This window comes from Laccaria bicolor, genomic scaffold, assembly GCF_000143565.1.
Source record: "Laccaria bicolor S238N-H82 LACBIscaffold_6 genomic scaffold, whole genome shotgun sequence".
Lineage (NCBI taxonomy): Eukaryota > Fungi > Basidiomycota > Agaricomycetes > Agaricales > Hydnangiaceae > Laccaria > Laccaria bicolor.
The window spans coordinates 200716-221428 of record NW_001889877.1 but is presented as its reverse complement, the minus strand read 5'-3'; the positions used below and the strand labels follow the sequence as shown (position 1 = coordinate 221428).

General features: G+C 45.7%; 6 protein-coding genes across 6 annotated transcripts; 4 read left to right on the top strand and 2 right to left on the bottom strand.

The window, feature by feature from the left end:
* Positions 1-1278: 1278 nt before the first annotated feature.
* On the top strand, positions 1279-3948 carry LACBIDRAFT_324551 (uncharacterized protein; the record flags this gene model as incomplete). Its single annotated transcript, XM_001878330.1, has 8 exons — positions 1279-1286; positions 1325-1392; positions 1554-1587; positions 1736-1757; positions 2046-2054; positions 2397-2532; positions 2590-3480; positions 3536-3948. The coding sequence occupies 8 exons, from the start codon at positions 1279-1281 to the stop codon at positions 3946-3948; spliced, it is 1581 nt and encodes a 526-aa protein (XP_001878365.1).
* A 582-nt stretch (positions 3949-4530) lies between these two features.
* On the bottom strand, positions 4531-5287 carry LACBIDRAFT_324550 (glycoside hydrolase family 31 protein; the record flags this gene model as incomplete). The annotated part of the gene is made up of 4 exons (XM_001877971.1): positions 4531-4643; positions 4741-4789; positions 4816-5166; positions 5240-5287. 4 exons carry the CDS (start codon positions 5285-5287, stop codon positions 4531-4533), a joined length of 561 nt encoding a protein of 186 aa, XP_001878006.1.
* Positions 5288-5777: 490 nt separating this feature from the next.
* Positions 5778-7442, top strand: LACBIDRAFT_315382 (uncharacterized protein; the record flags this gene model as incomplete). The annotated part of the gene is made up of 5 exons (XM_001878329.1): positions 5778-5912; positions 5968-6018; positions 6078-6164; positions 6223-6731; positions 6806-7442. The coding sequence occupies 5 exons, from the start codon at positions 5778-5780 to the stop codon at positions 7440-7442; spliced, it is 1419 nt and encodes a 472-aa protein (XP_001878364.1).
* Positions 7443-7925: 483 nt separating this feature from the next.
* On the bottom strand, positions 7926-8709 carry LACBIDRAFT_315381 (uncharacterized protein; the record flags this gene model as incomplete). The annotated part of the gene is made up of 3 exons (XM_001877970.1): positions 7926-8253; positions 8307-8617; positions 8668-8709. The coding sequence occupies 3 exons, from the start codon at positions 8707-8709 to the stop codon at positions 7926-7928; spliced, it is 681 nt and encodes a 226-aa protein (XP_001878005.1).
* Positions 8710-10936: 2227 nt separating this feature from the next.
* LACBIDRAFT_384035 (mycorrhiza-upregulated peptidase C14) lies at positions 10937-13974 on the top strand (the record flags this gene model as incomplete). The annotated part of the gene is made up of 12 exons (XM_001878328.1): positions 10937-11008; positions 11176-11247; positions 11300-11329; positions 11390-11407; positions 11460-11483; positions 11543-11552; positions 11610-11633; positions 11685-11781; positions 11837-12275; positions 12332-12675; positions 12736-13601; positions 13655-13974. The coding sequence occupies 12 exons, from the start codon at positions 10937-10939 to the stop codon at positions 13972-13974; spliced, it is 2316 nt and encodes a 771-aa protein (XP_001878363.1).
* Positions 13975-18100: 4126 nt separating this feature from the next.
* On the top strand, positions 18101-18766 carry LACBIDRAFT_315377 (uncharacterized protein; the record flags this gene model as incomplete). Its single annotated transcript, XM_001878327.1, has 4 exons — positions 18101-18268; positions 18322-18464; positions 18519-18651; positions 18701-18766. The coding sequence occupies 4 exons, from the start codon at positions 18101-18103 to the stop codon at positions 18764-18766; spliced, it is 510 nt and encodes a 169-aa protein (XP_001878362.1).
* Positions 18767-20713: the final 1947 nt, after the last annotated feature.

Sequence of the window (20713 nt, the reverse complement as noted above, 5' to 3'; positions counted from 1 at the left end):
AACAGATAGGATTTCAGCTTAGATTTGCAGAGACAAAATCATCGATTAGTATATGGCTTTAATCCTACGAGTCCAGAATTTTAATTACTACCCCTTAACCATGTTAAAGTGCCCATTTTCAAGGCTATCTCGGCACATGGGCTACAAATAAAAATTCTGGACTCGTAGATCGATTTTAATTTAAAGTCTAAGTAAAATCCTCCTACAAATCATGTTCATATGTGCAGTGGTTGAAAAGTTATTAACCAATCTCTCCAGAGTGCCAAATTTGGCAGGGAAAACAGGCTGATTGCGCATTTTTGGAGCAATAACTACAATTCTTACATGGAAAACTCTCTCGGTGGATTCATTCACTTAATTCCATCAAACCCATTGTAAAAAATATATTGAATTGGTGTTGTGGAAAGTACAAACTCAATGTCTCAAGAAATTGGCTGTGTGACACTGTCACATGGCATGTCACTGGTCATCACACTTAGCAGGGATTGTGCACCACCACTAGGTGCGCATCTCGTGAGATTAAGCCTATCAATTAATACTACCCCCTGTCCAAATTTATGGGGCATCTCTCGTGCGATCAATCCCATAACCACGGTCTTCGATCCCAGTTTGATCCCAGTAGAACATTTGCTGTTGTTTGTTCATGTTTACGAAGCCGCCTTGATGGACAAGGCAGACCGCAGTGTCACGTACACCGATATGGACAAGTTTCGCCGGGTCTCCAAGTTCTTCAACCATGGCTCTGGTGTCATGTCTGGGACAAGGACACCGTTTTTCAAAAATTACATATATGGTAACTACATGTAAAGATTATATAGGGTTGTATAGTGTAGTGGATTATCGCGCTTTTTTGATCTCCTTTTATGGCCAACCTAAGTTCAATTCCAGTGATTGACATCTTTTTTTTTTCACAGAGATAATTGAATCACAAATATGTATCTTATTAGAAACTTGACAGATTGCTATGAAATTTTGTGAAATATATCCTCTCCCTATCTACCATTTAAAAATGGGGCAGGGACCCATTGGGGGCCACAACTATGAGGAAACAGATTAGATATCATGAGTAAGTCTTCCCATCAGCATGCATTTTTACACATGAAATCACAAGACAGGAAATTAGGCCAAGAGCTCAGATTAATTGCAAAGCAGATTTATGTTCAAGTTCCTCATGTTGAGCTAACAAGGACAGAGTACTGAAAATTACAATGAAGAGGAATAATGATGGCTCTAGTGTCATGTCTGGAACAGCTGAGAATGTTTCAATTCTTTTCAAAAATGTGCATGTAAGAAGCAGGGTACTTTACACTGATTATATATGTAGAATTATAGATCAACAGCAAGGGTTGTTCAATTATGACAGATTTATTGTCAACTTTAGATGGATTTATTGTAACACAGTCCAGATCTTGAGATTGTTACAAATTCTTTTTATAAGAAGGTCAAGACTATGTGAGGAAATATTAACAACATACCAGCACTCCTGTATCAGCATTTTTAAAGCAGTACAACTTTTTTTTTACCCATTGATTCTGTCTTTTTGTTGCCTTTAGTGCATCAACCTGCCATTAGGAGGAAGAAGTGCATGTAAAGTGCTTTCACATACTCTGAGATATTCTACTAGCATGGACACATACTTTGATGAGCAATTGCAACAAGTGGAACTGACTTTATGCTCAGAACAGCACAAATTCTCTTTTCAATGGTTTAAAAATGCATTCTAGGTTCATATTAGTGTATCCTATAATTCCCACAAGGTAAGTGAGCTATTCAAATATTTTTCTGGCCTGCGGCGCATAGCACAGGGAGAAAAGCCAGTAGGAGGTCAACTGCTTGAGTAGCTGCCTATTTGGGCGTGGGTGTGAGATTGATCGCTTATGTCTGTTTTTGGACGACCTTATGTCTTTTTTTGGACATGTCTCAATATAGACATAAATTATGTCTATATATGGACATAAGGTGTCCCAGACATGGCACCAGAGCCTCAACCATTAAACTCTCACACGTCTCCCCTATATTGGAGTCTTAACATTGTCAATTTAAAGTCAACTGTAGTGAGTCTGGTGAATCACACATTGAATTTCGCGCCGGCTAGTAAGGCATTTTTAGGCATGAGGATAGCTGCGCGATCCAATGGGATTTTCATCGGCGAGATCGGGAACGTTATCGATCCTCCGGCCGCCGTAATCCTCACTTGAACGCGATTTATTTCAAGTCAACTTTCCATCGATGACGTCCAGTCTCGCCTTCAGCTCGCCTTTCTTCCTTTGCCTGTCCTCACGCCGGAAAATAATCTCTACAATACCTGATCATTCATCTACAAGTTGCTAGTGTTAAATGCCACGACGTATCACCGTGGTTGGTCCTGACTGTATTTGGAACTACCACAAAGGTAGACCAACCTCAAAGGGTCCGATATTGGTCCGATATCAAGGCTGTGCACAGGCGATCTATCCAAGACCACAGGCGATCTATGCAAGACTCTCATACTTGCATTCTTGCTCCAACCCCAACCAGAGCAGGGTGTTCACGGTGGGTCACTTCACGTAAGCTTCAGTTGACGGATTTTGGGCCTGATACGAATTTCAGGTAGTCATCCGATGGTCAAAAGCCTACGTCGAGATAAGAATCCGAGTGCCCTTCTCCCACCTCCTCCAGATGTGTTGGACCCAAGACTTCCTCAAGAGCTCATCGAGAGGGTGATTGAATACTGCGCCTGGAATGAACGCACCTTGCGCGCATGTAGCTTAGTGAGCCGAAGCTGGGTTACCCCTAGCCGTCGATATCTCTTTGGCATTATACGCCTCCACACATATGCTTCGGTGGCTGCGTTTTTGGATCTCATAGCATCCTCCCCTCATAACATCACATCTTTTGTCCAGAAACTGGACATCTTGGAATTCGACTCTGAATGTCCCCCGAAAGGATGGATACGTCATCTCTTCCATCGACTCCCTTATTTCCCACATCTAGAATGCGTTGCACTGCAGATGTTTCCGAACTCGTATCATTGGCAATGGGGGACTCATTTATCTAAAGATATTCGCATGGCTTTCACCGACTTGTTCGTCGGCATCACGAAGCTTGAGCTGAGCGCCATGTTCTCGTCGTTTAATGAACTTTGTGAACTTATTTGCTCATTTCCTCAATTGCGGTCTCTGGTTTTGAACGGTGCAAACTGGCAAACCTATCCGGATTCTGACTCGATTTTGACTATCCCAACTCTGCGGGATCTATCCCTCGGAAGCATTTCGTCGAAGCAGGTGCTGATAACCTGGATTTTGACAGGGAGTACTAAGGAGGCGTTGCTGGGTACTCGGAATGCTCGATTCACATCCATTCGACAGAACGAGGCTCCTTCTATTGCAACATACCTACATGCCATCGGCCCTTTCTTGGAGAGTCTCGAACTAGAATTCTCTGGCCTAGAGGCATTTTATTTAGTGGAAGCGGATAACCCGAAATTTAAGGTTCCACACCGTGAGCTTCGTCTGTATTGTCAACGTTTTATTCTCAACAATTCTTTTTTTGGCAGCGGCTTTCATTACATTAATTGATCTTGCTCACAACTCAAACCTGCGACGTCTTCACCTCAGTAACCTATTATTAGGAGAAAGCCGAGAAATCGGAGTCCTCTTCTACGGTTACCCCCCAGCAAGATGGGTCGTCGCTATGCTCTCCCAAGTTTCGTCGCCGTTGGAGGAGCTCCGGTTGACGGTGGTGATAGAAAAACATTCAAAAAGGGTCAAGAGCGAGGACATCACCACTATTGCCATTGCTTTGGCCCGGCCGCGGTTTGCTAAACTGACGCTCGTCTGGTGGGATTTTGTGCAGTCAAGCGTGTATAGTCATTGGAAAATGGACGTTGAGTGGGAGAAGTCTGAGATTAGAAAGGCATTCGGAGTGGCGAAGTGGAAGGGTCTTCTCCGGGTTTCGGAGTCCCACTGACCGCTGCGGCTTGCTAGACATCGGAATCCTGGGAAGAAGAGGGCAACTTGAAGTGATCGCACAGAAGCATCGCGGAAGCGCGGGGTAATTGTCAGAGGCAGTGCGATATTGAGTTTGCCTGAAGTTATGGGCCATGGGCTTATAGCTTCAATGGGGCTGCGTTGAGGATCAGAAATATAAACTTATGGAAGGTGGCTTTTCGCTCGAAAGCCAGTAACGATATGGGGATTTGCACTTTTTGAGACAACAAGCTCGTTCGAAAAAGAATATGCAACGAGCAATAAATAAGCACCGGGATAGGGACTGACTGCTGAGCGCTGGGCAGCAACTCGGCGTGGCCTTTGGCAAAGAAAAAGGCGAGAAATCAGTTTCCAAATAACCATCGTTTTGAAGCCAAATTATGGAAGGCAATGCAAGGGACAATGAGCAATAGTCTTCATCACTCCACGGCCTTGAATCAAGGATACTATATCACAACACCACTATCAAGCGTTCTCCCAACGCTCACCTTATTCAGCACACCCAAAAATCTAACCCTCTTCACCTCAACTCCAAGCTCATACGCATACGTCCCCCCAACATTCAGTTTCCCCGGGAATCCCCAAACGGCATCCACACTTCCGTCTTGCCAGACGGCGGAGAAATCGAGTCTCCGTCATCCACATGAAGCTTCCCGGTCGCTTTAATCCTGCTTTCTAACTTGCGTCGTTGTCATCAGCGATTGGGCACGCAGCGGGAGGCCTCGCGTATGCAGCGATTACCGTTAAAATGAAATTCTTCAACGAAACGTACGCTCCCCGTCCTTGCACAGACGCAAGCCTTTTGAAATCTTAAAGTATGTCTGTAGGTAGGTAGGTATATGCCAACCGACGTAGCTTCGTCCTGGGTTACGGGTAATACGAGTATCGAGTCCCCGAATTGGTAGTCTATCCCGTAGGCGTTGTGGTATTTTAACCATAGAGGGAGGGGGACGGGGGAGCCGCCGTCCGTATGAGCGTGGTGGAAAACGGTGTAGATGTAGTGAGGAAGCGGCAACTGGGTGGGGTGACATAGTGAGGAGAGGACAAGGAGCCAGATGTGGAATTCTTGGCTTATGGATGTGTCCGCGTTGTGCTGGACGAAGGAAGTTGAGAGTCCATCCCATGAAGTTGAAGTAGGAGGCCGCACATTGCGCATAAACGGATAAAAAGCACCCAATGTCGCCCATCTCGCCCACAGCTATTCCGTCGTATTCTCCGCTGTACCCCAACATCAGCTTCCTGCTCTCTAAAAATACAAGCAAAAGACCTACCAAAAACCGACAAATATCACTCCCGGCCATTGGAGCCTGACAAACCATTGTGTTGAAGGTGGCGATAGAAAAACATACAAAGAGGTACATTGCCGCTATTACCGATGCTTCGTGTCTAGAGACAATTATTGGAAAATGAACGTCGAGTATGATATTAGAAAGGCGTTCGGAGTGGCAGAGTGGAGGAGCAATGGAGGAGTCCTCTTGGGATTTCGGAGTCTTCAAGTTGCTGACCGTTGCGACTTGCTAGACATCTAAATTGCTCGAGGACATGAAGATAACTGATAGGACGTATAACGTCTCCTCCTAACAAAAGAATCAACATAGTCGTCCAAGGGAGGCCCTCCAGCGGCAAATCAGGTCGCTTGACATTGACAGTGTTGAAATTTGAAATGACAGACCTGGAATACTTAGCAGTGCACGTGATTTGATCACCGTGTTCTTATTGAATAATATTTGAAGTTATTGCAAGTGATCATGAGGTTCGCTCGTCCTTCCCACTCTTTGTCCACTCCCTCCCGCAAACTTTATCTCAAGAATGGCTACAGCTATGCATTCCGCTCATCATGCAAGGATGATTGCAGATACAGTAGCGAAATTCCGCAAAGGAGAAATGGTTGATGATCTTGTGTTTCCCATTTGTGCTGCTTGCAGCGCACCCCAGAGAGGCGCTGTATGTTTGAATTTTTGGCTCATGGTCCAGCTTATGACTTACTTTTGGATAATAGAAAAAACTGCAGTGTTCCAAGTGCAAAGCTATCCACTATTGTAATATTCAGGTACGTACGGTTTCAATCAATTTGATCATCTCATGATCAGAGCTAATTTCGTGTGCCAGTGCGCAACAAAGGATTGGAAAGGGGGGATTGTAATTTCAACAGGTGATGTGGGGGAACGTCACAAAGATATTTGTGGTACACTTAAAGTGAGTCCGATTCATCATACAAGGTTAAAATCCTCAGTGCTCATCCAAGTAATCGTAGCTGGCGGTGCTGAAGAAACCCGATATGCAGGCCATCGCGAGACAATTTCCCTGGGCTCGACAACAATCAGACGGAACTTTCTCCTTTGTCGCCCTTAAAGGATCAAAAAACCTTCTCGGAACAGGCGCCGAGTTCGGTTGGTGGACGGAAGAACCGTGTTGTAACGATAGATCAACCTATACTTGGGGATTCCGCCTTCTCGATGACCAACACATCCGCGAACGCGACGGGTGGAAGTTGCCTGACAACCATATTCCGTGGTTGGATTTTGGGCTCAGCGGTACCGTTCCTCCAAAGGCTCCCGCTCAATTTGAGCATAATTGGAAAAGCTATTATGCTTGGCGGGGGTTACCGATCGACTCTCCTGCCGCTCTCCTTCTACACTGGCCTCTCACCGCATTTCGATTGCTCTCTCTTCTCGGATTCGTTCCCTCTCCGCCTCCCACTGAAAGACGTCAGTTAACGGTTTACCTGCTCGGCGTCGAGAAAGAACTTGACTTCGTACCCATGTGAGCAACTTACCTCGATAAAACAGCCAACACTATTTATACATAAATGTTTTACTAACACTGCATTCATCCAGATTCGGCGAACTCGCCCTCCTCCTCCCACAAACCGACCTCCACCTAACAATGTTCGGTCCCGGCGTCAACGAGCTTCTCAAAAAAGCAAACAAATTGAAAAACCCCACTTCATGCCTCGCTCGCCAACCTACCATCTACTCCTACACCGCTCCCAAGTCCTCAGGAAGCGGGAGCATTAAAATCTCTTTCTCTCCTTCCGCATCCCCATTTTTACTTGGGCAAGACCTCCGGGGCTCCTCTCACGGTAATAACACTAACACGGGGATAAAACGCCCCGACGCAATGATAGCATTCAACGCGGGCCTCGCAACATATCTGGAATGGAAATCCGTCGTCATCGCCTCTCGCGCGTTTGCAGTCCCCTTCGCGGTGACGGATTATCAAGAAGTTAGCATGGAGAGTGATATTCGGTTGTTGATGAGACAGTTGGTTGGGCTGAGGCATATGTTCTGGGCCGGTACGAAGCTTTCGGGGGAGGAGGAGAGGAAGGTGGGGGAGGCCATGAGGGATAAGTATGTGCATGGGTTGAATCCGTTTATGCTTCTTGGACCTCGACCACACCCGATTGGAGGTGGACCGTCGGCTGTGAATGGGTTTGAGATGGTTATTACCCCAGGTCCTGCTTCATTGGAGTAGTATGCGTCCGGTCATTTTTGAAGTTTTCTCCGACCTTATTCAATCTCTTGGATCACTCCTTTTCGTTGGTCCTCAAAGTCGTGGAATGTATATCATCTTGTGTAGTTTCAGTTAGTCCATGAATGTATTATATCTACAAAAATTGATTGTCCTTCAGTGCTGAATATGGATCTGTTCCACTATTCCTTCGATTTTACGAGCGGGAATATTCAAATTTTTTTGAATGACTTTCTTCCTTGTGTAAATGGAAATTTTGATTGCAGGAATGAGTATTACCCATATGGGTCATACCAATTTGAAGCGCTGGGAGTTCTCAATTAAGCACTTTCAAATACGCGCTCCCATCAGCAACCCATATCGTAGTTCCGCTAATACACTTTATAGATTGTAGGTTATTTTCAAAGTCTAATGTATCGATGCGGCGAACCCCAGCTGATCAATAATTCGGACAGGTATGTACTAGCCCTCGCTCAATTGGCTCATTTAAAATACAAGTTCCCACCTCTCCCCAAATTGACCATGAACGACCAATTCACCCTCGGAGTCCACAACCCCTCTTTTGAATTTGCCGTCAAAATCGGAGAAATTAAAAAATTCAGCTCCACTCTTCCCAACCGCCAAATATTTCCCTCGGTGGGCAGCAATGGAAACCTTATCCGACCCAATCATGATCCTCCCACCATTTTCTTTGTCGGCCCCGACTATATCGACGAAAAATGCAGTGCGTTGTTGAGAAGATGCACGGATTTGTTGGTCGTCAGGACTGTAGAACCAGAATAGATTTGGTATCAACGCGGATCGAATGAAAAACCTATCCCCAAATACCCCATTAGACAGCCCATAAACTGTAAAGGAGCAAGATACCTTTGGCCACTCTTGTGGTCAACGTAATTCAGGACCGGGGCAATGGAAAGGTTGCGACCGCCTCTGTCCATCAGCAAGGTAAACATGACCTGGCCCCTAAATTTCAATGCGCAACGATCGTCGTTGACGGTCTCAAATATATTTCCATGACCACTGGGGTCATGGGTGTACCATTGCATTGAAACTCGGTCCACGTTTGCGAACCGACGATAACCGCCAGCAACAGAGTCCGAAACCGCTCTCCACCACTCATCTGCAATCTTTCTTGAAGAAAAGGTGATGAGATACCGATATGTGTGATCGTCTTTGATCTACGCGTACTATGAGAGTAGGGATTCAGAATGTCTGCTGAGAGACGTACGTTCTTTGCATAAGCGTAAAACAGTCCAGGTTGCAACGCCATCGCTTGTTCTTGGTTTTTAAAGAAATGGAATATCAAGAAGAGAAACGAACGACAATGAGCAATGCGTAGGAGGCTTTCAAAAGGCGTGAACTGTGAGCGTGGCCAGGCTCAGGGCTGCCTGCTCATTGAAGTACTTGAGTACCTGCGCCTTTCACAAATGGGTGCATCATGTGGACAGTTAAGCCCTCCACCAATAGCATCGTCCCATGTGTTAGCGGGGGATGTGAGCAGACATCAATAGTATAGTAGTGAAATCACACACATTGGATTTATCGATTGTTCATTCACCGAAGTCGTAGATTGTGATGTGATTGTGACGATCACAGAGTGCATCTAGATGAAGACACGGAGGGCAGTGAGGTTTTGAAATTCACATTCTCGACTCGGACGTCGCGGCGGTTTTCTTCCTACCAAATATGACCCTGTGAACGACCAGAAGCGAATCCTTCGAATTTCCACCCTACCCTGACCCTATCCAAATCTTTTCGTAGCCCCAATAAACGCGATAAATGAAAGGGATGGTTGGCGTGGTGGTTTCCATGAACAGTCGAGACTTGCCAGTGTTGGTACTGTGGTATTTCGACCGACTGTTTGGTCACTCGTCACATGAACTGAACCTTGACACTTGTCACGGTCACTCGGAAGGTCGAATAGGGTGACATTTCACCCTAAAAAGGAAACTCTCTCCAAAAATTCATTTTTTCCGCTGTGCGGCGTACATTTACTCCAAAATTATATACCATTCACTAATCTGGGAGGTTGTGGAGGAGGCAAGAAGGTTGCTACTACATGCCATGTCAACCGCTCAATGAACAGTTGCTGCTGGCCGAACACTTTTGTTGCTATGTCACACGGTCATCCCAATTTCGAACACCCCATCTGTTCGAGGCCGTCACGCGTCACATCAGCTGAACAGTTGGTCGAAATACCACAGTAATTTTGGTTGGTACAGTCCTTTGCATATTTTTGTGAAAATCAAAACGTTTTCGAAAACAGTCACGTGACATGTGCCTGAGCCAAACAATGAGCTCGCCACTCCCCTCCTCGCATTCTTTGGACCTCCAAAATTTTATCCGCCACCACCCAGCTCATAATGGCTTGTGACTTCAATTCGATAATTTTTGAGAATATCCTGGAGTGCTAGCAATATTTTGGCAACAAAAACCTCAACCACCTCTCAGACATCTGAGAGCTTTTGTTGCATTTCTTTTAAGTAAAGGGACAGACTCTTTTCAATTATATCTTTGAGAAGTGAAAGGTATTCACTGGTGAGGGCAGAAGGCTGTCCTGCACGACGGGTAAATAAGCTTACTTGACCAAAATCCCTATAATTGCAATATGATTGTGGATAACATTGCCAATAGAGCAGTTGGGGAGATCACATATCTCCCCCTAATTTATATAGTACCATTGAATAATACACTCCTTGAGGTTGCCGGAGAGACAGGGAGGCACAGGAGAGGCATAGTCGAAGCTCAGAAATCAGCCCGAACCGCTTTGTTTGGCTCAGGTACATACCACGTGACTGGTTTTGGAAACGTTTTGATTTTCACAAAAATATGCAAAGGTAATGCCCAAACAACGGCCAAACCAAGGCCAAACATACATTCGCGTCCTATGGCTTCAAACGTCAACTCTCAGATCTCATTTGTCATGTCCACCCCATGATGAGTTATGAAACCTGTGAAAGTTAAGGGACCTCCGTAATTCGCCGAGTATCAACCTCTTTGCCTCCTTACTGCTCAGTTGATAACACCCCCTTGTCACCGTTTGGCTGGCAATTTGCTCGCCATCGATTCATCGATTCTCCTTCCCACACCTTTCTGTCGCATCGTAGATTGTGAGGACCTTAAAACCGCATCTAATGAAGACAACGCGGAATGGGCGTCAAAAAATCTGCAGCTTCCATCAAGTTGCTTCGGAAATTGCCATTTCTTCAGCCATGTAGGCATGACGTTGCCTTGCTTACACTGGAATTTAACCACGGGCGATGTGACAAACGGAAATTCGTCTCCCACAATGCGTTCTTTCCATTTCTTTGAATACGGAGGGCCTTTCAGCGGAGATGGTGCAGGGCAAATGTCCACCAAAACACCGGCGGAATGAGTAATCGAGATTATTGCAGATCATCCTAATGGCCTAGGTTGGTTCCAGTTTATATAAAGGTACGTCGCCTTCTTCCTTTAGCCACGTCTTGGACACTTCAAAACATCCACTGTCCACAGCGATGTCTCTCGATTTCTTTGGCACATCCTTCCACAGCTTCCCCACTTTACTTTGGTTCTTTGGGAATCCGTTCGTGGAAAATTCTTCTAAAAAATTGAACTCAAGGAATTACGCTTTTTGCTCTGTAGAGGTCCCACTGGCACGATAGCTAGCAACACAGCCGCCCCCGCTAAGCCGTAAGGTCTGTGTCACATAATCCTTCCCTTGACACTTGTTCACCTCTTACTGTCAACTCTCTAGTTTATTGTAAATGTACTCAAGGGAAGTTGTTTGACGGACGGTTTTGAAATTCAGGGCACCTCAACATTCAAAGTAATGATTTCTACCTTATAACTTCTATTATCAATGATTGATGCCCGAATAGTGCGAGCCCAAACACTCCCGGAAAGCCGACGTGAAGATTTACATTTTCTATCAATTATAATTGCTAATGACGGAATCATCGAAAATGTAGGATAAAAAAGCCTTCAAGGTAACGGTTCCTACCTTATCGTACCTATCCCACAACTGATAAATAACCTTAGTCCAAGCACTCCAGGAAAGCCGGCGTAAGTATAATGTATTTTCTCAATCCGAATAACATTTAATTTGAATGACAGGACGCAAGGGCCTTCGCGGTAATGGTTTTGACATTATTATCCTGTCTCTAGTAAAGACTGACTCCAAAATGGTAGTCCAAGCCCATCGGGAAAGCAGACGTAAGGATTTGAACTCACCCTCTATTTATTGTTGTGCTAATAAGCTCGAAGTCCACATCAACAACTGTGAGGATCCTCGCTTCAGTTCAAAGACACTCACCCTGTCGATTGTCAGAGCACCCCAGAAAGCCACACCCATTCCTGACAAGTAAGTGTCTTGACCGCGCTCGATTTAAATCGTGTTGCTCAAATTGGATGTGCAGAGAGAACAAATCCTTTTTCGCTCTTATAATCGGCATCAATCAATATGCAGATGCCTTATTTCCCGTCCTTCATGGAGCCGTTGCAGATGCCATCGCGATGCGCGACTTCCTGAAGGACATTTTAAAAGTTCCAGAATCCAACATCCGTCTGCTGACTGACAGCAAGGCCAAGCGCGCCGATATCATGAAGGGGTTCTCGGATTTACAAAACGACCAACGCATTAAAAAAGGCGATCCCATTTTGATTTTCTTCGCCGGGCACGGCGGCGAGACTCCAGCCCCTGACGGGTGGCAGACCGGGGATGTTGAAAAAAAGATACAAATGATCATTCCGAAGGATTTCTGTTCAAACAAGACGGCCGGGCTAGTCTACGGCATTCCAGATATTTCCATCGGCGCCTTAATAGACGGCATTGAAGGCGAAAAAGGGGATAATATTGTATGTACCGCCTTCAATCCGTTAAATTTAAAGCTCACGAACCGGCGGAATTGTAGACTGTAATTTTCGATTCTTGCAATTCTGGGTCTGGGACGCGCAAGAGTAAAACCGACGAAGGAACGGTCCGTGGCGCGTCGCTAGCAAATCCACCTCCACCCGATATTGATCATGATTTATTGGGTACCCATTTTGGAGCCAGGGGCTCGAGGACTGTGCCGGGTTTTGCTCGCAAAGGCTTGAGTAGTCACGTTTTGTTGGCGGCGTGTAACCAGAAGGAAGAAGCTCAGGAACGTCTCGGACGCGGGCGTTTCAGTAAAGCCCTAATGCATGCCCTGGTGGATGTAGGGGTTGATAAGCTTACCTATGCGTCGCTCCTCGACAGGATGGATAAGATACCCGGGTATGCTTCGGCAATATAAGAAACAAATGTCTAAACTGACCTCCGTTCTTCCTTGCTTAGCCAAAACCCACAATGCGAAGGTGTCAATCGAAACCGTATTCTATTCAATTCCAAAGCACCCTCTTCTGGCCGCATATGCTTTCGAATCTCCATGGAGGGATCCAAATACACGCTTCAGGCTGGCTCAGTGCATGGCGTAACAACGGGTGCTGAGTTTACGGTCTACAAAGATAACCCCTCAATTATAGACTCGACTCCCCTCGGAGTGCTCGTAGTTCACTCTTCCGAAGACGTCCTCCCATTTTCCACTCACCTAAGCCCCAAGGTATATGGTGCAGTTATTCGACTACCCCCGGTAGCATATGCCGCGCAGAGCAAAGCCGGAGAAGCGGAGCGTCTTGTTGTCGTGGTGCCCTTTGACAAGAGGCTCAAATCTCTATATGAAGCTTTCGCGAAAGACCTGCAGAACGCTGATCCCAGGCGGCGGGAGATTCGATTTGCTAAGCATGGGGATCCTGATGCAAGGGGGGCAAAGCTTGCTCTGTCGATTACCCCGGATGGCGAAATTGCCTTCGACATCCTCGACGCGCGACTCACGGAGTACAACATCAGACAGATGCATTACACCGTCAGGAACGACCCCAAGGATATCATGCCCGTTCTCAACTCCGCAGCTCATTTCTATTGGTATCTGGACCGCGAAAAGAAGGACGGATTGGTGAACACCCCCATTAAGTTTGAGTTCTTTGAACTTTCCTCCTCTGAAGATAAAATCGAGCCAAAAACCGACGAGAACCTGTACAAAAACGCTGCTGTCGAACTCGTTTCTTCACCGAAAATTGCATATGGGTTCAAAGTGACAAATAACAGCAAGCGCGATCTCTACCTCAACGCATTTTATTTCGATAACAGCGATTTCAGTATCTGTACGTGTTGGCATCCCGTCGTATTCCAAATTTTATGAATCCTTCCTTCCTAGCATCCGTCTACCAATCGACGACGAGTGGCCAATTTGAAGCGTACCCTACTCTTCCCAAGAATGGTGGCTTTATCCCTGTTGGCTATGGCGACAGTGGAATAAGGCCGTTCGCCTACTCCATCGAGCAAGACGACGTTGAAATCGACGTCGGCTTCCTTATGCTCTTCATCACCTCAACGAACGTCGATCTTTCGATGATCCCCCAGGAAACGCCCTTTGTTCAGGGAAGGAAAATGACACAGGTCGACGTCACTGATAAAAAGGAGCCTGAGCTGGTATATGGCACCATTCTCATCCCGATCATCATACGCCGTGAGTAGGATAAGAGAGTGTTTGCTTTTTGAATGTATATTGTACATTTTCTTGGAATACGACGGACATCATGTGTATCATACTTGGAATTCAACGCACGACCAAGTATTGTCTTCAAGATGGGCCAACGGCCTCTTCGACCGATAACCTTGAGATAATAATCGAATACTGCTGTTTGCAACACATTAAAACGCCCCGCTCCTTGATCTATACTAACTTCCACATACGTCTCCAAAATGCTAGAACTGTGCATCGTGTAGTTTGAATTGTCCATGAATGTGCGTACGTATTTACAAAAATCGTCATTGTCCTTCATCAATCCAAATCAATCAAGAATACTGCACCACAAATCCACCATCAAACACTCCTCCAACACTAACATCCAAAACCTTCCTCCCCGCATCCCTCTCCCATCCCATATTAACCTCCCCATTAACCAACACCCTCCCCGGCCTACTCACCGCACCCAAAAACCTAACCCTCTTCACCCCAACGCCAAGCGCATACCCAAACGTGCCCCCAACGTTCAATGTATTCGGGGAATCCCCAAAGTGCATCCACACCTCCGTCTTAGGCAAAACCGACTCCCCATCATCCACATAAAGCTTCCCACTCGCTTTCCCATCCACCCCAGGCGCGACCACAATCTCGAAATCCTGCTTCCTAACCTCCGTCGTCGTCATCCCCGACTGCGCACACAGCGGGAGGACAACACCGCCCCGTATGTGGGGGGGTATCTCCGTAAAGGGGACATCATCCAATGAAACGTACGTTCCCTGCCCATGTACAGGCTCAAGCGTCTTGAAATCGTAGAATATGTCTTTGGGTAGGTATATGGTGGCGGACGTCGCTTCGTCCTGGGTTACGGGTGATACGAGTATCGAGTCCCCAAAAGAATTGGTGGTCTATCCCGTAGGTGTTGGGGTCTTTGGGGTATTTGAGCCATAGAGAGAGGACGACGGGGGGCCGTCCGTATGAGCGTGGTGGAAGGCGGTGTAGATGTAGTCGGCGGTGCCTGGTGTGGGGGTGAGCTAGTAAGGAGGGGGGGGGGGAAAGGGAACAAACCGGATGTCCAAGGCGTTCTTGGCTGCTTGTGTTGCGCTGGGCCAGATGTAGAATTCTTGGCTTATAGGTGTGTCTGCGTTATGCTGCAAAAAGGAAGGGCTATCAGCGTCGAGGATCTCATCAAATCGAAGAAGAAAAGCCACACATCGCGCATAAACAGATAAAAAGCACCCAACGTCCCCCACCTCGCACACAGCTTTTCCATCGTATTCTCCGCTGTACCCCATCACCAACATCAACTTCCTCCCCTTTGCTCTAAAACGTACAAGCAAAAAGGACTTACCAAACCCACAAATATCACTCCCAACCATCGGAACCTGATAAACCGCCGTAAACCAAGCATACCCACGATCGAAAAACGATAATGTTCCCAATCACTAAAATTATCACCCAACCCCACTTGCCAACGCTCCGTCCTGCACCAGCGAACGTCGAGCGTGTGCTGACGAGGGTTCATTTTCCAGGTCGGCGGGCGAGCATGGCGTTATGCGTTGCACTGGACATCATGGTGCCGAATAGGTTGTGCGCGTTGTATTCTGTGAGAGCGTTGATGTGTTTTGTGTTTGTCTGTGGGGTAGTATATGCATGTTTGTTAGATTGACCTATCCAAATACAAAGCAAAGAAGAGAAGAGAAAAAACGTACCCAAGACGTCTTGCTGGACAGCGGAGCCAGCAGCGTTATTGATCACATAGGGTGGGTTCAAATTATCCTCATCACGTCTCTCGTTCTGAGCCGTGATTTTTTGCCTCCCAAAGATGGACGTATCATGCGCTGGGGGAGGGTTCGCGCGTGGTGGTGGGAGGTTCTGCTGAATGGCTTGTTGGTAGGGGTCATCGCATGGGAGGTTGCAAACCTGTTGTTCTGGTCAAGTGAGTGGGAATACGATGAAAAAGGGCGTACGTGAGCGGGCTCGTTCATATCAATGTGCCGCCTGGCCCACTATTCGTGATCTTGATGTCCATCCCATTTGAGTTGAGCAGGAACACGCCGTGGGTACCCATTGTCCTGTGCTCGAAGTACACCGGGTGGTTCCCGTAAAAATTCGTTCCGATTGATTCACCGTAAGCATCGCGGGACCACAGTGTAAGTGTCGTATATTGTCTGTAGGGAGGCGGAATGGGTTAGTGTGTTCGCCTGATACATGGATGTTGGCGTTGTTTGGAAGGTTGATATTTCAATTTTAACCCGAAGATATTGAGGTTCGAATATGATAGGATGACCCGGTGGAGAGCAGAGCTTTGCGTCTTTAGGTGCGGTAGATGGAGAAGGAGAAGGGAGGGAGAGGCGGTAAAGTTGAACTGGATATTGGCAGTATGGTGCGATTGCAGGTATTGTCCTTTAGGCCGAGGGAATACAAGTTCTGGGACTTCGTAGATTTGAAGGTGTAAACGTGTACGTATTGGCCAGCGAATAGTAGCCTAGTGCATAGCTGCAAAGAAATAACATCAGTCAGGAACTCGGAGGCGTAGAAAGGGACCAAACGCACCAAATTACGCAGCTATTATCCAGCCCCAAACGACAGCTTTGCAGCTCTTATACGACGTCGGAGAGACTCGGAGAACCGAACATTGGCTCATCGTAATTCAAAGTATTGAAGCCTGAGCGAGTCCAACGGCAAGAATGGCTTGCAATCATGATAATCGGGCGACGTGGCAGGTGTGTGTTGACGGTTTGGTGTTGGTCAATGTTAGCTGATGTCGTTGACCTTGGTCCCAACCCTCACCTGTCTTTCTTACGCAACGTCCCTCGGAATGTCATCTCTCTGTCACCTCTGTTGAGCAATCAATTTGAAATATATGGTCCCCCCTGTCCCGCCTCTCATCGTCGACCCCGCCGTGTGCTCTAAACTCTCTATGACAGCTCTGCAACGCAACCTCACTCGACACGCGGCGTGCAATCCTGATATCGTCAAACTTGATCATCGTGGTGTGTTGCCCTAACGCGTCTCTTCCTGGCCGCGACGTGAACACAAAGAAGTATGTACACTGAATTCATATACGACACTCACCATAACATTGACCACTTCTTACAGTGAACTTCATGATTTTCAACATGCTATACAACACATAAACGTACACTAAATTGCGGACACTTTTTCTGGCACCTACTTACTGCCGAGCTTGACACCAATTCACAATACCCTGCGCAGTAGGCCTTTCCGCCGCCCTCCCCTTCAAGCACGCGTTAAACAAGTTCTCAATCCCAGGCGAGGGATAGGCCTGATGGCTGTTCCGTCTTCTGTAGTAAGGTGTCAGCGTTTAGATATCCTGCCCAATTTCTGACGTTGCCCATTCGCCGTGATCTAATTCTCAGATGCTACGCTCTTCGCATGTTGCTTTCCTGTCAGCAGTTCCTTTCGGGCGCTTCTGCGGCGCGCTCATTTTGGTAAATTCGTTCGACAGGCTGGCGGCATGATCGAAACTCGCTGTCGGGCTGCCTAGTCAATTAATCAACAAAGAATGGAGTAACCTTTTCTCCGTGCTGGTAATCTGGTGAACTTTTTGGAACAAAATGGACCAAGAGAAGGCTATGCCCACGTTAAGAAGAATGCACAACTTCTACACTGCCATAATTTTTGTTTAGGAGGAGGTTGTTCAAGCAGCCGTTCCCTGCAACCTGGTTTCAGTAGTAGGTACCTGGGTCGTCGGTAGGGCCGAGATGGGCGCTATTGCGAAAAGGACAGTGGGTCGTGTAATGCCACAGATGTCAGAGTCAACACCAGCTCGAACCATGAGCGGAATGATACGTGAGGACCGTGATTCATGCCAAACGTTGATGTGAATGGATTTGATTAGACCTAAGCCGGGTAGACCATGCGTTGAAGTGGTAGGCTTCCCCATCTCAAGGAACTTTGGACCGAAGAAAGCAATTGGTTTTCATGAGCGTCTACAAGCATTCTTCTGAAACAAAGTTCAAAAATAGATGTGGTGCATGTTGGACGCATGACCACGGCATGAGGCAGTCCAGCACCGCAGCGTGGAATCGGTCCTTCCAGGTCTCTTATCAACCGCCACCACCACCACGAACGCAGACGCTACTACTTACCAGTAACAACAACCCCATCAATATGAACACTCGTGGATTAAATCCCAGTGCAAGCAGCAGTCTGCAAGCTGTTAGCGGACTAGGAGGGGCCCGCCTTCGTGCACTCGAAGCTGTGGCTGCATCTGATGACACCTTTCCGCCCTTAAGGTTGGCTGTAGTCAAGGCCTTGGGTATCATTGAGGTTATCAAGGTGCTCGACTTTGCTCTAGTCAATCTACCAGACCTATCTGACAATCAAATTAGAAATTCAACTCCAACAAGAGAGCCTGGATTGCTTGTTCGGATAGTCTTATCTGGAGGGTTGAGGAGATCATTCAGCATACCTGTAAATTTCGCAATGATCAGGTTCCATCTGCTTTGCAGTCTTGGCTTGAGGGTTTGAATGGGTGTGTGACTTTGACTGTTGTTATAAATGCCTTCAAATTTGAATACTCCGCTAGAACTTTGGACCATTTAAAAGAAAGTGTTTCAGATATTCACCAGCAGAGTTCCAGGAAATTTTTCAGCTTTGCACAAGATAAAAAAGTTAAGAAGTTTGAGGGGAAGATGAATGAAGCTATGAGTTCTTTTCGTGTACGTAAAATAGTCTTCTGCTTAATTGGCTCACTGACATCAAAGTTAGGCCCTTTGGTATGAGGAAAACTTGCAAAGAGTGGGCTCCAACTCCTATATTTACTGGGTTGTATAACACTGGACACATGACAATGTTGGAGTACTCTAAAAATATCTTTTGAAAGTTTCTTATTTTTTTCAGCAAGAAATATGTAATATATCTTCAAAGATTGTTTTCAATGAACAAAGGTCAAATATTGATAATATATGTTGAATGCATTGAGATAAGTATTTAGACAATTCAAATTGACCCTATATCTTTTAAGTAAGTTTCTATACGTTTTTAACATGTTTCACAAGTATTTGATCTTCATTCATTGAAAACAATCTTTGCAGATGTAATATGTGTTTCTTACCAGAAAACTGAAAAAGAAATAAGGGACTTTCAAAAGATATTTTAAGAGTATATCAGCACAAATTATCTTGTCACGTGTCCAGTGTAACATGAAAAAAATGGGGTAGGTATTAATAACAATGCTACCTTTTAACTGCCAAAATTACTTGAAAGATATTTACAGCCATTTGCAATAATGATGGCACAAACATGTTTTTTTTTTTTTTTTTTTTTTTTTTTGAATCACAAATGTTTGAACTTTGTCGAATTTGGACATTCCTCTCATATCCAAACTGCATGTAGTATGTAGTTGTTTCCCCCCATTGCTACCTCCTGCCACCACCGTCTGATCTATTTTCTTTCTTTATCCCTGGAATTCCTGGCACAGAAGAGTCAGATGTTGTTGTCGCTAGGCATTGAGCTAATGGAGTTCTGGAGTCTCAGATCTGATTTGAGGGAAAAGGGGCATGATTTGTAATTATCTCCTTGTATATGTGCTAAGGCACACACAATGACCTCCCCTACTGCAAGATGGTACAGTGCCTGCATCGGCACAGAAATGAATGCAAACACATCCCCCATTCGCACTTCCCATGTATTCCAGCCTCCAGGTCCAGTGCAACACTTCCATTATCACTTATCACGATTAATGGCAGAGACAGTAAGCAGTGCTATCATGTAAGAGGTGTAGAGGGGCAGTCCCTGCTATTTGGATGAGGCTCTTCAAAGTATTTCTCATCTGTCCTTGTCAACAGTCTGATGTCAATCATTTGTTTGGGGCTGGGGTGATCCAATCTATGTTTTGAGTATGGACCAGTATCATTTTATATAACAGCTAGTCTACTCTACTGTGCTGAAAGTAAGGAAATACTGCATAAGTAATGGTTTTTAGAGGGAAACAAGCTACACTAACTGATCAAAAGTAATGTCACATGATTTTTTGGACAAAGTTGGTGCTATAACACAAGAACCAGACATTTTAAGAACTAAACTCTGGTGCATGAAACATAGCTAAAGAGGTGTAGATTGTATATACCAAGTCTGGAGATGAACAAATAAAAACTCAGGATAAGGCAGGGCATTGACTGTGACAACTCCCAAAAATGGGATGTGACAAAGTGGGAAATTCTGAATGACTGCAGCCTACTGGAAGCAATTCACAACTTGAGGAAGAGATATTTTGAACACTGGATCTCCCTACTATTTTTATGAGCTTCATAAAGTCTTTGGGCTAGAAAATTCTATATCCTCCCCTAAAAGGTAAATTTGAACTTGTTGTCAATTTATGTATTTTTCACTTAATATGTTTGTTGGAATGAGGTAAAATGACTCCCTATCAATGTTTGTAGTGTGTATAATACAAAAGGTAGGTAGAAATGTTAAAATGAACATTGCATAATGTCTGTAGAAGCTAATTTCCAGAGTTTTTTTGGAAGTAAACAAGTACCTACAGCATTGACCCTCCTTTCCTGCAAGAAGAAAAAATGCTACCATCCTTTTGAGTTAATCCATGGAGACTTGGGATGTCTTTCAAACAATGCCTGAAGTATAGCATGATAGCAAATAGATTGTCATGGGGTATAACTTGAAAAGTCCCCAATAAAAGTACATTTTGCATAGAGCAACGATCCTAGACCAATCCTTGACATTCTTCTTGGTGAGATGGGGCTGAAAATATTTCACAAGGCG